Source organism: Cuculus canorus, chromosome Z, assembly GCF_017976375.1.
Source record: "Cuculus canorus isolate bCucCan1 chromosome Z, bCucCan1.pri, whole genome shotgun sequence".
Lineage (NCBI taxonomy): Eukaryota > Metazoa > Chordata > Aves > Cuculiformes > Cuculidae > Cuculus > Cuculus canorus.
Genome location: NC_071441.1, coordinates 74828384 through 74841799, shown reverse-complemented (window position 1 = coordinate 74841799; position 13416 = coordinate 74828384). Strand labels below are relative to the sequence as shown.

The following is a 13416-nucleotide window of genomic DNA, read 5'->3' as shown; positions in this document are numbered from 1 at the left end:
GCCTATACACTTACATTATAGAGTTTTTACTTTTAAAAGGTAAGTCCAAGCTGTAAATGACAACAAAGCAGTCTTGTTTTGTCAAAACAGTAGCTAAATGAGTAATTTTATTGGTGGTGATTTGAAGACTGTTCCTAAAAAGAGGTGCTTCGTTTACAGAAGACACAAGTATTTTAAACACAGATGATGCATGCTATATTTTTACTCTCAAAAATGAATTATAGAGTAATTTGCATGAAGGGGAAAAAAATTGCAAATATAATTTTGGACATCAATTAATATGATTAATAACATCCAGATGCTATAAACTAAGCTGGAATCTCTTAATGAAAAACTGCTCTTTTGGCACGAGGAGCAGGAAGATGGTGAATGAATTGGAAGCTGTTTAAAGACTGATCCTGATAAACTTAGAGCTTGTGTATTCACGAGCTGAGACTGAATGAATATATCTACACTGATTAACTCAGATACCCTGTTAAAAAGAAATGTAGCTAAGTCAGTGCTGTTTCTACAGCCACTTAAGCCAATAGAACCTTGATTATCAATTTAACTTGTAAAGTTTCCTTGCACATGCAAACTAACAGCCTGTATAGAAGGTAAAATTTAAAGATGCCACTAAATTAGGTGTTTGCTGTGCTGCATTTCCATTCAGTTACTTACTCATTAGTTTGTATTAGCTGTTAATAAGTAAGATGAACATCAGGACTAATGAATTAAACTTTATTGACTTAGGCTAAGTCAGTGAGGTTTTATAACTTAAATACTCAATTCAGCAATTTTGAGTGTGTAAGTAACACTTGTTAATGTGTAGAAGTAACACTTGTTGATGTATGTAAACCAATGATTAACGCCTAAATCAGCGGTAGTGTGTTTAGTTTGTCTTTATTTTAAAGATCAGTTTGGAGTCGTAAGTGTTTGAAAAAAATACGATCGTTTCAATAGATTTAAGTATTTGTATAAGTAGTGCCTTATCACCATGCTTTCTGGGACCTAGCTGGGTATATGCTACTACTGTATGTGTTTCATGGTCTTTGGGAGAAGAACAACAAATGAATCAATGTTTGGTTAGCTTTCTCTTACCTAACGGTGCGTCTCCGTCAGATGGTAACCACAGCAGTCATGTCTGTTTGTTGATCTTTATGCTTTAGATACGTTGTTCATTTAAACAGGTGTTTACCATACACGTGTGTCTGTCCGCATGCCATAGATATTTGTCTGGCCTGATTCCCAGAGCACTAATTCACTTTTTCTAACAAATCTCTTTTCCTTCAGCCATCACATTCGGTGTCATCTTGGGTAACAGAGCTCTGGTCCTGAGGGCCATCTCTTGGGCTAATCTGTAGATTGGTAAACTGAGCCCTTTTTCCATGGGTAGGTGAGAGGAAAGATGTAAAATTCATGTCTCTTGTGGAGTATAATGGCATTAGCTGCTGGGCAGGGTTGACATCAACTTCTGAACACAACCAGAGCAACTGGAAATACCCCTGTGCAACCAGACCTAATGCTTGCGTGCCAGGAAGTGGTTGGGGTTAAATTGCCCTCAGTAGTCCATGTTGTTTGAATTTAATGTGTGGTTAAAGCCCTGAATGGTACCTCCAAATACCTCTGTGGGTTTGGTCTGAAGTGATCTGCCCCAGTTTATCAGAAAGCAGAGATTTGAACCTGGATTTCCTGCCTCTCTATATGAATTTCTTAATAATCAAATCACTTTTCTTTTTTCTTTTTTTTTTTTACAGTTGTGGAGGGCATGCAATGACATGGGAGAATTAAAATCCTGGCAGATCATATACTTCTAAATCTAATGTTATACATCTAGCACAAATAGTTGAGCTTTCATTCTTTGCTAAATTAATTCATACTTTCTCCTTCATCTTGTGAAGAATTATCTTGCAGCATACTGATGATGTTGGTTTGATAGCAATAATAAATTTGGTTTGTTAGTTTGCTTTTAAGGAGATATATTGCTTTAACTTTTTTCTTCTTCTTCTCAAAGGCCGATGAATTCTTCGTTGAAGCAGTAACGCTGAAGCAGGTGAGGAGGGTGAGAATAGGGCATGATGGCAAAGGAGGAAGCAGTGGCTGGTACCTTGCCAAAGTGATAGTGAGGGAAGAAGGACAGCCAGAAAGTGAGGCTGTGGAATTCCCCTGCTACAGGTACTGGAACCAATGCTAGCAAATTATGCCTCCATCTATGCATTTTCCAGACTTTGAAAAGCCTGGCTATCCAAGAGTGGAATTTTCTGAGCACAGCTTAATCCTTTTTATATATTCATTCATTTATTTTTGCTAAGCCTGAAAGCAAAGACTGTGGATTGGGAGGTTTAAGATACAGTTAACTCCTTAACAAATGAACAGCAGCCTGAATTGTGAACTTCTCAGCAATTAGTTCAGTAATACAGAGAATTTCCAAAAGGTAAAATGCAACCTTCCAGTACCACATCCAGTGTCCCTGCAATTGCCTGCTGCAGAAACACGCTCTGCAATCTGATAGTTTTATTGCATGTGTGGGATGAGGTTCTGGTCCCTCACATGCACATCCCATCTCTCCAGGAGCAATGGGATGCTATTCTTGTATTGGAAGAATGCAAAATTGTTTCTCTGCCATCATGAGAGCTCCTTGCACGAAAGGACATGTGTATCATGCATATAGAGACATAGGTAGAGCAGAGGGCAGTAACTTATCCCCATGGGTGAGTTATAGATGTGTTTTTCTCTTTCCTAGACAATTAAGTGGCGAAAACAGATGTATTATACTGGGGCTATCCATGGGGAATGAGTTGTACCATCTGTCCTGGCGCAAACTAGGATCTGCCTCAACATTGCAGCACAAACCAGAGACAACTGGGTGAAAACATGAGAGACCAACTTCTTTACAGGGCAATGAACCAGGTTCATTGCCCTGTAAAGGCCCACTTGTCCTCTCAGGATGTCCGTTCTATAAGATGGAAGTCCATTGAGCTCCATTTAACATCAGGGACCTGTTCTAAAAGTCACCTCCTAGGGGACAAGTGAAATTGTAAAACACAAGCACAATTATTTTTTAAATTTCAAGCAAAGATAAGAGCACTAAGCTGATTACTTGTCTCTTGTCACTGTAAATCAGAAAGAACTCCACTATAATGAGGGGAGTCAGATAAACACAAAACGGGAGCCAGCCTCAGCCTCTCTGTTACTATAGCCACGTAACGTCAGAGAGCAAAGTCGCTGGGGAGGCAGCACAGAGCAGCAGATGCAATGTCATCTTGGTTGTGGAAAGGAAGCCAGTCTCTCCCTTTTCAAAGGATAAGACACTGTGTTGTTGGTGCTTTTTCGTACATATTTAACAACCATATGTTTTACTGAGTTAAACAGGCAAACGTGGCAGGTTTTTACTTGGACTTGAAGTGTCCTGATGAAGAGGTTTTTTTGCGCAGGCTCCTCAGTAATATTGCTGTGCTTACCTGCACTGCGCAGATGGTTCATTTTACAGTTTAAATTGTCTCCTTACCTGACTCTATAACTGGGTGTCTTCCCTTGGTTTAGAGCCATAGTCTCATTCCCTGTAGCTTTACCCCAGTAGGTCAGAAGCACCAGGGCACACCCTTCAGGCCAGGGACTGAAAATGAAGGGAGAAAGAAAAGTCAAGACCTTATTTCCAAAATATTCATGGAGTGCATTCAGGCTTCAAATCACAAGTGATGGAATTCCACTCTTCGTACCTTTCTTAATGTCTCTTTTTTCCAAGTCATATCAGTGTTGTTTGCGTGACTTTATTTGTTGTCCTTGTGCCAGCATTATCTCTTCCTCTCAGATTGAGAAGGTAACATGACTGATCACCTCCAAACACAGGGACAGCTGCTCCCTCTCACTATCTTTGGTGCCTGTGTCTCTTCAGAGACAGGGGCATCATCGCAGTATACGGGTGTCGTCATGGAGTCTGGAGATATCTGAGGGCGAAGGTGCTCACCCACTGCATCCTCCATGTGAGAGATACATGTCTCCATGACCTGCAGCATTTGGATGTTCCCCTCCACTCCTGTAGGCCAAGGACAGCTTATGTCCTAGCTGCTTTGGCAGGTGCTAGGGAGGCTTGCTTCACCTGATTCTTCACAGACAAGATGTTGAAGAAGGCTTAGCCAAGAAGAACAGCTTTTTTTTTGGTAAGCCTATGAAAGTGAGGTTAGTCAGAAATTCGATCCGGGGGGAAACCAGGAAAGCTTCTGCTTCTGCTTGGCCAGTCTGTGGCCAGCCAGTGGACATGTTGATGTCCTCGTTGCCTTCATCTCCAAGACCCGATTAACTTCCACTCTTCTACACACCACAATTGCACGGTCTGGAGAAAACCAATTCTGCTGCTGTGTGTTTATTGTAAGCTGCTCCATTGACTTCCTGCTGCTTAGCTGCTCCTGTGACACAGCTAGAGGACAAAATGCCTTCCACGGAAACACATCTCACCTGTGCAGAGTGCTTTACAGACTCCTTATGTGTCTGTAAAACTACGCTGCACCAGCATGTGGAAAGAAGATATAGCAAAGAGGTGGCTAACCAGCATCCCCTGTAACTAATGTCTGTAGGATATCCTTATAAATCTTCATTGCGTATAACTCGTTGAAGTCACTGTTCTTGTTATTTCTGTATTTATATACATGGCTATCTTTTGTCTTTTAATTTGAAGGCTTTTTTATGACTCTGTAGAAACCTCTATTACCTAATAGTCACAAGGGGTCTATGAGAAGCACTGTCTTTGTTGTACAAGTGAGCCAGCAGAGATAAAGAGAAGCTAAGTGGATTAATTGTGAGTTTGTGTCAGATTCAGGAGGAGCATAGAGGAATAATGACTCCCAGGCCTGTGCTTTCAACTTTTAAAACAGTTGGCTGTATAGGGAATGGCTTGTAGCTCTTTTTAAAGTAGTCATTTGATCTGTGCTTGCAAGAAGTAAATGCAAGTAACTTCTCCAAGTGTTGTTTGCAGAATTACTAATACGTCACTTGAATGCATTGCAGCGTTAGTCCCCCTTCATGACCACATGACATGATAATATCCATACTTTTAGAGACTGAATAGTGAATCATTCAATGGCACAACTGAATGATTTATGCCTTATAGTGCCTGATATGGTTTAGGTATTATGATTATGAATACCACTAAAAAGCTCAGAATGATGAGGCTCACCTTTTGCCCCAGAACTGGAGGCAAACCTTTTTGAAGCTCAGATCTGAGTTCTTCGGATTTCATTTTCTCCTCAAGACCCAGTGGAAGTCCTGGAACGGGCTAGCTGACATTCTCTAAAATAGCCTATTTTTCATAATATTTATATCCCAGACAGAAAAGAATTTTTAATCAGGCAAAGTCATGAGTTCATGATAGGGTAGAATTTTATATGATATAAATCATTAGGGCTCCACTGAAATCTTCAATGGTACTTTATTACATTTTTTTCTAAGCACATGGACTGCACCATGCTAATTTTTCTCTAGCGCAAACATAAGGGTACATTGTCAATTTTCTGAAGAACAGCAGGCGGACCATGAATGGAATGATGCACTTGGAGGCTTCTGTGAAAGAACATTTATTCAATCAGATGCCTTAAGTTCTTGTCATACAAAGGATCCAGAGAAACCACCTTTTGTTTCCTGAAATAGACTGAAATGCCTATATTTTTACACATAATTCCATCTAGATGTTATATTTAAAGGCAAACACACACAAACCCATGTCTTGATGTGCTAATCATTCTAACTGCACACAGCCTATCAATCATCTACTGAATCTCAAATGCTATATATGATGTCATACTATATTTTTTTTCCAGTGCTTCCCTGACTCTCTGATCCTCTAGAAATTCTCTCTGAAGTGGCTTTCATGTCATATCTGCTTTAGGTTATAGGATATACAATTTCTCTTTACAACTAAATGTATGATACAGGACACGACTACACCCTTGCAAAGCCCACAGTGAATTAACGCAAATTAAATGCACTGAAATTGTATGGAAGCTCTGGTAAAATAAAGGATTTTGACAAGTCTTTTGTACTAGGAGTATGATGGCACTATACTGAAAAATTCTGTTTTCTGCAGCCTGATGTGTTTATGATGTGCCAATCCACTTGTATTCAGTGTAAAACTCTAAACCCCTGGTTCCAATCTGCAGCTCAGTGATACGCTATTGGAATCACATTCAAGTAAAATTAGGATATTGAAGCATATGTGCTGAAGAGAAGGAGCATAATGGCATTGCTCACCCAAATACTTCCTCTGTCACTAGTTAAAGTTATCTTATTGGGAAAGTAGTGTTTCTGCCACTTGGCTGGGACATTCTAAGGAGCCTTAATCTACTTCTGCTGGTAAAACTCTCTTACTTTTCTAATCCAAGACATACTCCTCTTGCCATCAGTAGCTACTAGCACTGGTAGAGAGAAATTTCTTAAGATGTGTCCTTCTTTCTGGGTTAATATTTCTTGTCCATCCTCAGTGCCTAAGAAGTTAGCATTTTACACGCTGTGCAAAGAGATCTGTTTCTTGTGGGATGTATTTTCATCCTGCCACCTTGGCACAAAACCGGTTCATCCGGATTCATCCTACACTTCCCTAAAACATCATCAATGACAAAGGCAACAGAAAACAACATCACATACACTGGCAGCATAAACAGCAGCTTGCAGGACACTAAAACCAGGAGCAGGAGAGCAGAATTTTGTCTACCTTTAGAACTTCTGCCTTCCTGGAGGCCGTGCTGTATTCAGTGGTCCTCGGGTAGTGGAGTTCAGGCTCAGATTTTGTGGGTCCTCCCAGTTAACTTTCATGTACACAGAAGCATCTTGACTTTTGGGGTGGTGTGATCCCCTAGCCATTCAATGCCTGTTCAAGGACATGAATCCTGAGACAACATCAAGAACTACATGATACAAAGTTATTAAGGACCAGTTCTAACAGGTAAAAAAAGAACTCCAACCCCAAAACATGAACAAAAGCTTTCTTTCTCAAGACAACATTATGTCTTGGCATGCTTCTCTTCTCCCTCCTTTCACTCCATCCTTGCTCAGTTCCCGACATCCCTCCTTTCACTCCACCCTTGCTCAGTTCTTGACATCAATTTCATGGTCTTCTCCACAGAGTTTTATGTTCTTTTATCCCCTCTGTACCTTTCAGCCTCCACTGAGGCACAATAATGCATCTGATTCTCTCACGTGGTGTTTGGGTGATCATCGCGTGTTCACATATTCATCACCTTCGTGCTGACGTTCTTAGCTTTTAGCCCTTTTCGAGCCACCTGCACATGGCCACCTGCTTCACAAAGTGAAAGGGAAGAATACGGGGTAGACTGCGTACCCAACAACACACCAAAGCCTAGAGGGGAGATGAGGGTGGAGGTGTGTGCCTGTGCAGCGGCGCTGGATGCACCTCTTTTGCATGGGGGCTTTGCTGTTAATGCTTCTGTGACTGTCCATCTCCAGCTCATGTTTGGATTTCTTTCTCGGCGTGCTTTTTTCTGCATGGTTTCTTCATGATTATTGTTTTTTTTCTGGGCGGGAAGGAAGAAGACTAAAACAATAATGTTCCTTGAGGTGGATGAAATGGAGACCTACCATCCTTGATCTTCCAAAATATCTGGTTACTCCTTAGTCACTATCGCTAGTCCAACTGGTCATGACTCTAACCTGCGCTGGCTTATTACCAGTGAGATACCGTATGTTTGATCCAACTCCTAATGGGCATTTGTTCACATCCCCAAATCCCTTTTTTGTTGTTTGCTGGTTTCCATGTGGAAAAATCAAAGAAAGATCAAAGGTGGAGCCATTTAAGTGAGCTCCCCTCCTTTTTGGTGTGAGGATCATTTGAGGAGGACACATGTGGCACGGTGACGTTGCAGGAAGCTTGCGGGACACTTGTGCTGCATGGGTTTGTGTAGAAGCAGGTCTTCTGTGGTCTGATGTCATTTGCATAGTAGCGTGGCTGCCTTTAAAAAGAAACAGTTTCTTGGGATATGGTTTTCTTTTTCTAGTTCTGGGAATTACTATAGCAAATTAAATACCCTGCATGACCTGCCAGAACTTGCTCACTTGTTCTTTGCTCACTCCCACTGGTTTCAAGCAGTATTTTTAACTGCAAAAGACGCTGCTGCAGATAGCTGTGTACGTAAGAACAAGGGACCTTCTGAGAACTGCTCCTGCTCTCTTTAATTGGTATTTGGGAACTGAAATGGCTCCAGTGCACCGCTGAGGGAAACGACCCTAAGATGCATACAGGAATATTCTGTGTGCTGCAGCAGTTTGGATTTCAAGTGGAAAGTGAGGAACCTCTGCCAGGACCTTTGCTGCTGTCATACAGTGTTTACTGTATGGTATATGATGGGGCTGTAATTCCTTCATCCCTTAGGCTGAAGGAGAAACTGCGAAGGTTACCAGATCAGCAGTTTGTTCCTGTCCGTTTTCCTTTCAGTTGTTTTTCCCTTGAGATCATATTACATTTTGCTTTACGCCCAGCTTTTCTTCTTAATCAGTCTAGTTGGATCATTAGATTAATGTTGAGAAACAAAGGAGATCCTTCCTTTTGCTGGTGCCAGCTTCCTCCACATGCCCTGCCCTGAAAATGGGAACAGCGTAATTCACCCAATTCCTGGTGGAGAAAAAAAGGATAATGTACTTATCTATAAGGAAAGGAAAAGTGATAGTAAACTAGAGTAGTGAAACACTGAGAAAAGAAGGAGTTTGAATAACTTAGGCACTATAAAGTTTGTAATCAAGATGGTTATTAATAAAGGCTGATAATATTTCTGGTCAGTGAAGGTTAGTGCTTTCAAGAGACTGCGAATGCCCATTTACAGGAACAACTTGTGGATATAAATGGATATAAAGAGCCTTGTAAAAATTTACTATGGTGTGGATTTTTTACTATGTGTGGAGCCAGCCTAGATTTTGAAGTCTGCTAGATCCTAATTATTCAAAGATAACTTACTTTTGTTTGTAAACCAGGTGGCTTGACAAAAATGAGGACGATGGTCAGATTGTCCGAGAATTAGTGCCTGCTGGGGAGTCAGCAATGCTAAAAAGTGAGTTTAGCTTGGAAAAAAAAGAAGGTCTGGTTTTGAGCTTTGTATGCACGTATTTACTTGCTTTATTTTACTTAATGATTCATGTCAGTTCACAGTAAATCTACTGGGCCTTTTTTTACCATTCTTATGCAAGAATCTGCAGTAGGTCACTCAGGGGGAAATGCCTCTGACCCTTAAATCCTAGGTTTTGAATGGGATTAATTTGCATAAAAGAGAATAATTGTAACATTATGTATGTAGAAAGAAACTTTGATTTTTACTCTCATGATTTGTATAAGAATTGCTTTCTTCTATAGCTTTCTCTGAGGGGTCTTAAATTGCCACTGCTTTGTTAGAGTAAATTCTGTCAAATAACATTGTGTTCCCAGAAGAAAATCACCAGAAGGATTACATTGTCCTTTTCTGGAGAACCAGGGCTCCAATACTACAGTTTTCTTTAGAAAACAGCACTTACAGAGCTCAAGTTGAGATGTTTTTTGTTTTGTTTCAGAAAAAAAAATTTGAAGCTATTGAATTAAATTGAATTAAATTGCAAGTATTAAACAGGTGAAGTCACCTCACTTGCATTAGCCCATTTTTGTGGCTTGTGATCATTTAACAATGAGGGGGAGAGGTACAGAATATTTTCTGCTTATTAGTGTAACTGTAGCATCTCTTATTTTTTGGTGAGTAACTCCAAGGTATGACAGCTTATCCAACGTGGCCACAAGATACTGGATATGTGAATGGAGGAGCAAAGGCCTTTCTGTGTCTGTAGCTGGAGCCTTCTTCCTCTGTATCTGTTTTAAGCCAATTGCCTGTCTGGGTGCTGGAAATGCCACTCATGTGTCTGTGTTTTGTACACTGATCTCACTTTAGATGTCAGTTATCACATCAGCGTGAAGACCGGAGATATCCCCGGTGCCAGCTCAGACTCCAAAGTTTTCATCAAACTCTATGGTGAAAAAGCAGACTCCAGCAAAGAGCCTCTCTTAGTCTCTGATAATGATCTAGGCAATTATTTTGAACGTGGTCGAGTGGATGAGTTTACCCTAGATATGATGGATATTGGGAAGGTAAGAATTAATTGAAGGTGGCCCTGTGGTTTGTGCAAGTGTTTGAATTCAGAATCAGTGTAACTATCAGGATTGAATGTGATGTAAGAATCTCTGACCTTTACGCTGGATATTATGAAATACGTTTTTTGTAGACTATTACACCGGCAGTCTAGCATGCATGCTGGCATGTGAAGAGTGTGTTTTAAGTTTATTATTAAATGCATGTATAAATTATTTACGTGAACACTGTGGGAGAATGGGGTACCAGTGGAAGGAGATTTTTAAATATGAAGTAAATTCTGTTTCGTTGGGGTGTCTTCCACCCTCTTGATTTCTATGTGTTTTTTTAAAGATCAACCGAATACTGATTGGACATGATAACGTGGGTCTCCGGTCTGGGTGGTTCCTGGCCAGTGTCCAGATCACGGTTCCAGTCCAGGGAAGACAATACATGTTCCCCTGCAACAGATGGCTTGACAAAGATGAGGCTGATGGCAGAGTGGAGGTGGAGGTCTACCCAAGTGAGATTGTGCCTATTGAGAAATGTGAGATAAAGCACATGGAGAAACGTGTGCTTTTTTTTATAGCTAGGACTAAATTTGTATTACGAGCATTTTAAAAGACAAGTTTAGATACCAAACCCCAAAAGTCCCCATCCTAAAGAGCTTATGTTGGTGAAGAAAGTAAATTATTCTGCCCTTATTACGTTTTCTAAAAAAGTTCAAAGAAAAAAAAACTTACAGAATTTTCCATTTCCTGAGATTGTATGAAAAAATTCCATCCCGGCTTGTATAAGACAGCACAAGGTGCCGTGCTTCTTCATTATAATATCAATGGGTTCTGCTTTTTTCACATTTACCTGCACCACTGCCCTAGCAAACACACATTCCATCCTGCCTGTATTACCCCATTGACTGGAAAAGAGAGCTGTTTGATAAACAAGGCCCAAATTTCTATTGTTTATTTTACTTTTATCAGTATATTTCTTTTCATTTAATGCTATGGTTAAAATTTGCTTGGGGATCCTGAGAATAGATATGGTTTTCATCTGCTCTCTGTGTAACTCTCTCCTTTGTATTATATTGACTCGATCATTTAGCCAGTCTGTAGTTAATCCTGAAATAAGATTTCCTTTTAAGGCTTTATTTTCACTCCTCTCACACTGGCTTAGTACTTGAGTAAGGAAAACTTTTAGGTTAGTCCTCACTGAAGAGTGTGTTATCTCACATTTGGTTTGGATAAGAGCAAATGCTCTGCTCTGTGGTCATTTGTTAAGACAAGGTAATTTAATTTTGAACCTGATCCCTTGGGAATGTTGTTATCTGAGCTTCTCTGCTGATTTAGTTGCTTTATTTTTGGATCAGTGATAAACTACGAGGTGTCTGTAGTTACTGGAGACGTGAGGGCTGCAGGCACCAATGCCAAAGTCTTCATGCAGATTTATGGTGAGACTGGCAAAACGGAACTGATCATCTTAGAAAACAGATCGAACAACTTTGAACGGGGAGCCACAGATATCTTCAAGGTATGAAGGCAGTCTTTGCCACTTCTGTGAGGTGAAAGGAATGACCAGTCAAAACTGAAACATCAGCAGAACAATTGGCTGAATTATACCAAACAAAATAGCGAAGTCTGTTGGCATCTGCTTCCCTCTGATCATGTTTTTTTGGCTGTCTTGTGTTACTTTTGGGAGGTTTTGTGTTTCACGGAATAACTTACATCTTCTGAGGAACAAGTAGCAAAGATGCTAAGGAAGAATATGATCCAATAGCAACTATTTTACCTTTACTTTCAAAAGGAGGTACTATTTTTAGGCCTCAGAAGACCTTAAATGTACATTTTGCACCTGAACATATGTTCATCCCTTTTTTAAATCTAGCTGAGGAAAAGGAAACTCCATACAGAATACCAGAAATCGTGACTTTGCCTGTGGTCACATGTGCCATTTGCCACAAGTATGTGTTGTCAGTCCAACCCTGGGGAGGTTTGCTCGCAAAAGCCCCATGGATTTTACGGTCTGTAGCACTAGTCCAACACGCACTGCACAGATACAGCGTTCAAGGTGCACAGCGCACTCCTCCAGCTGTTGATCTGGCCAGCATTTATGTTGATACTGCAGAGCCCACACCACATTCTGCATCCCAGCAGTAAGCAAAGTATCTGCAAGGGTGAAAAGCCTTAGACATAAGTCAAGTGTGTGAGCCAGGAATGGGCTAATCCATCAAGAGGTCTTAGGCAGACACGGCTGAGCATCAGGTGTGGAACACAGTGCAGTTGGACATCTCCTGAATGATGCCTGGCTCTGTCAGACTACCGTCCTCTTCTGGTTTGCTTGCTTGGGTTTTCTGTCCAGTGAGACCAAGTTCTAGAGGGAAGGAATGGTCTTATTTCTTGCCCTGACAAGGAGTTAGAGCTGGGACAGAATGTGCTGTCAGAAGATGTCCGTCAGAGCCACATCCTTCTGTATTGAAGTAGCATCAGGAAGCACCAATATCTGGACGGGAGAGTCAGGTGGAAGCTGGATTTTAGGCACATCTATCATATGTGCTTACAATATAAGGATCAGCGTGGTAGTGCGTAAATCTCTTTGTGAATTTATGGTCCCACAGAGGGGGGAACCACCTCATCAAAAAGTTAAGTATCTGCTTGGAGCTTGTCATGAAGCTCCACTGAATCATCAGGACTGGGGGATCCTTCCCGTTGCTTGATAGAATGGAGTTAGTGATGTTTATCCAGTTTTATGGAGTTCTTCGGGATTTATGACTAACACCTTATAAATACTTCCTTTTCAAATATTCCCTATAATTTTAAGAACAGATTTGTCTGAGTTTAAAGGAAATAAGTTTTCCAAAATTTATGAGTAAAAGCTTTTAGCCAATATCAGATTTATAAGAAAGCCGTATGCACAGTCTTCTGTTTACGTTGATGTTTATATACTCTCTCAGATGTTTATTTCTGGAGTTTAAAGTTCTGCCCATTTTCTGTGTTGTTTTTTAAAAGCACACAAAGCACAAGTTTTGAAGCATTAATAGATCCTCTGTCTCTTTCATGATATGATTATTTACAGGAAGATAGAGGCGGGAATAAGATTATGCGAGCTACATGCCATTAGGAAATGCCATCAGTTATAGACAAGGCACACAGGATGATGACAGCAAATCTAAGGGTAGAGCAGTACAAGAAAAGGCACATTCTTACACCACAATAGCTGGATCGATTTCAGGCTGATAAGCATCTTGTGTGCAATTGATTTTGTTTTAATCTGCTATAGAAAAAAATGCATCTAGACTGAAACCTTACATACCAAGATGCCAGATTTCAGCCTGAAGCAAATGTTTCCAAGTTTT

General features: G+C 40.5%; 1 protein-coding gene across 1 annotated transcript in view; it reads left to right on the top strand.

The window, feature by feature from the left end:
- LOXHD1 (lipoxygenase homology PLAT domains 1) overlaps positions 1-13416 on the top strand; it is a 186826-nt gene that overhangs the window by 96943 nt on the left and 76467 nt on the right. Inside the window, exons 15-19 of the mRNA XM_054054590.1 lie at positions 1994-2154; positions 8953-9029; positions 9891-10087; positions 10422-10614; positions 11434-11594. Of these exons, the coding sequence (XP_053910565.1) occupies positions 1994-2154; positions 8953-9029; positions 9891-10087; positions 10422-10614; positions 11434-11594 (789 nt within the window). The remainder of the gene's footprint in view (positions 1-1993; positions 2155-8952; positions 9030-9890; positions 10088-10421; positions 10615-11433; positions 11595-13416) is intronic.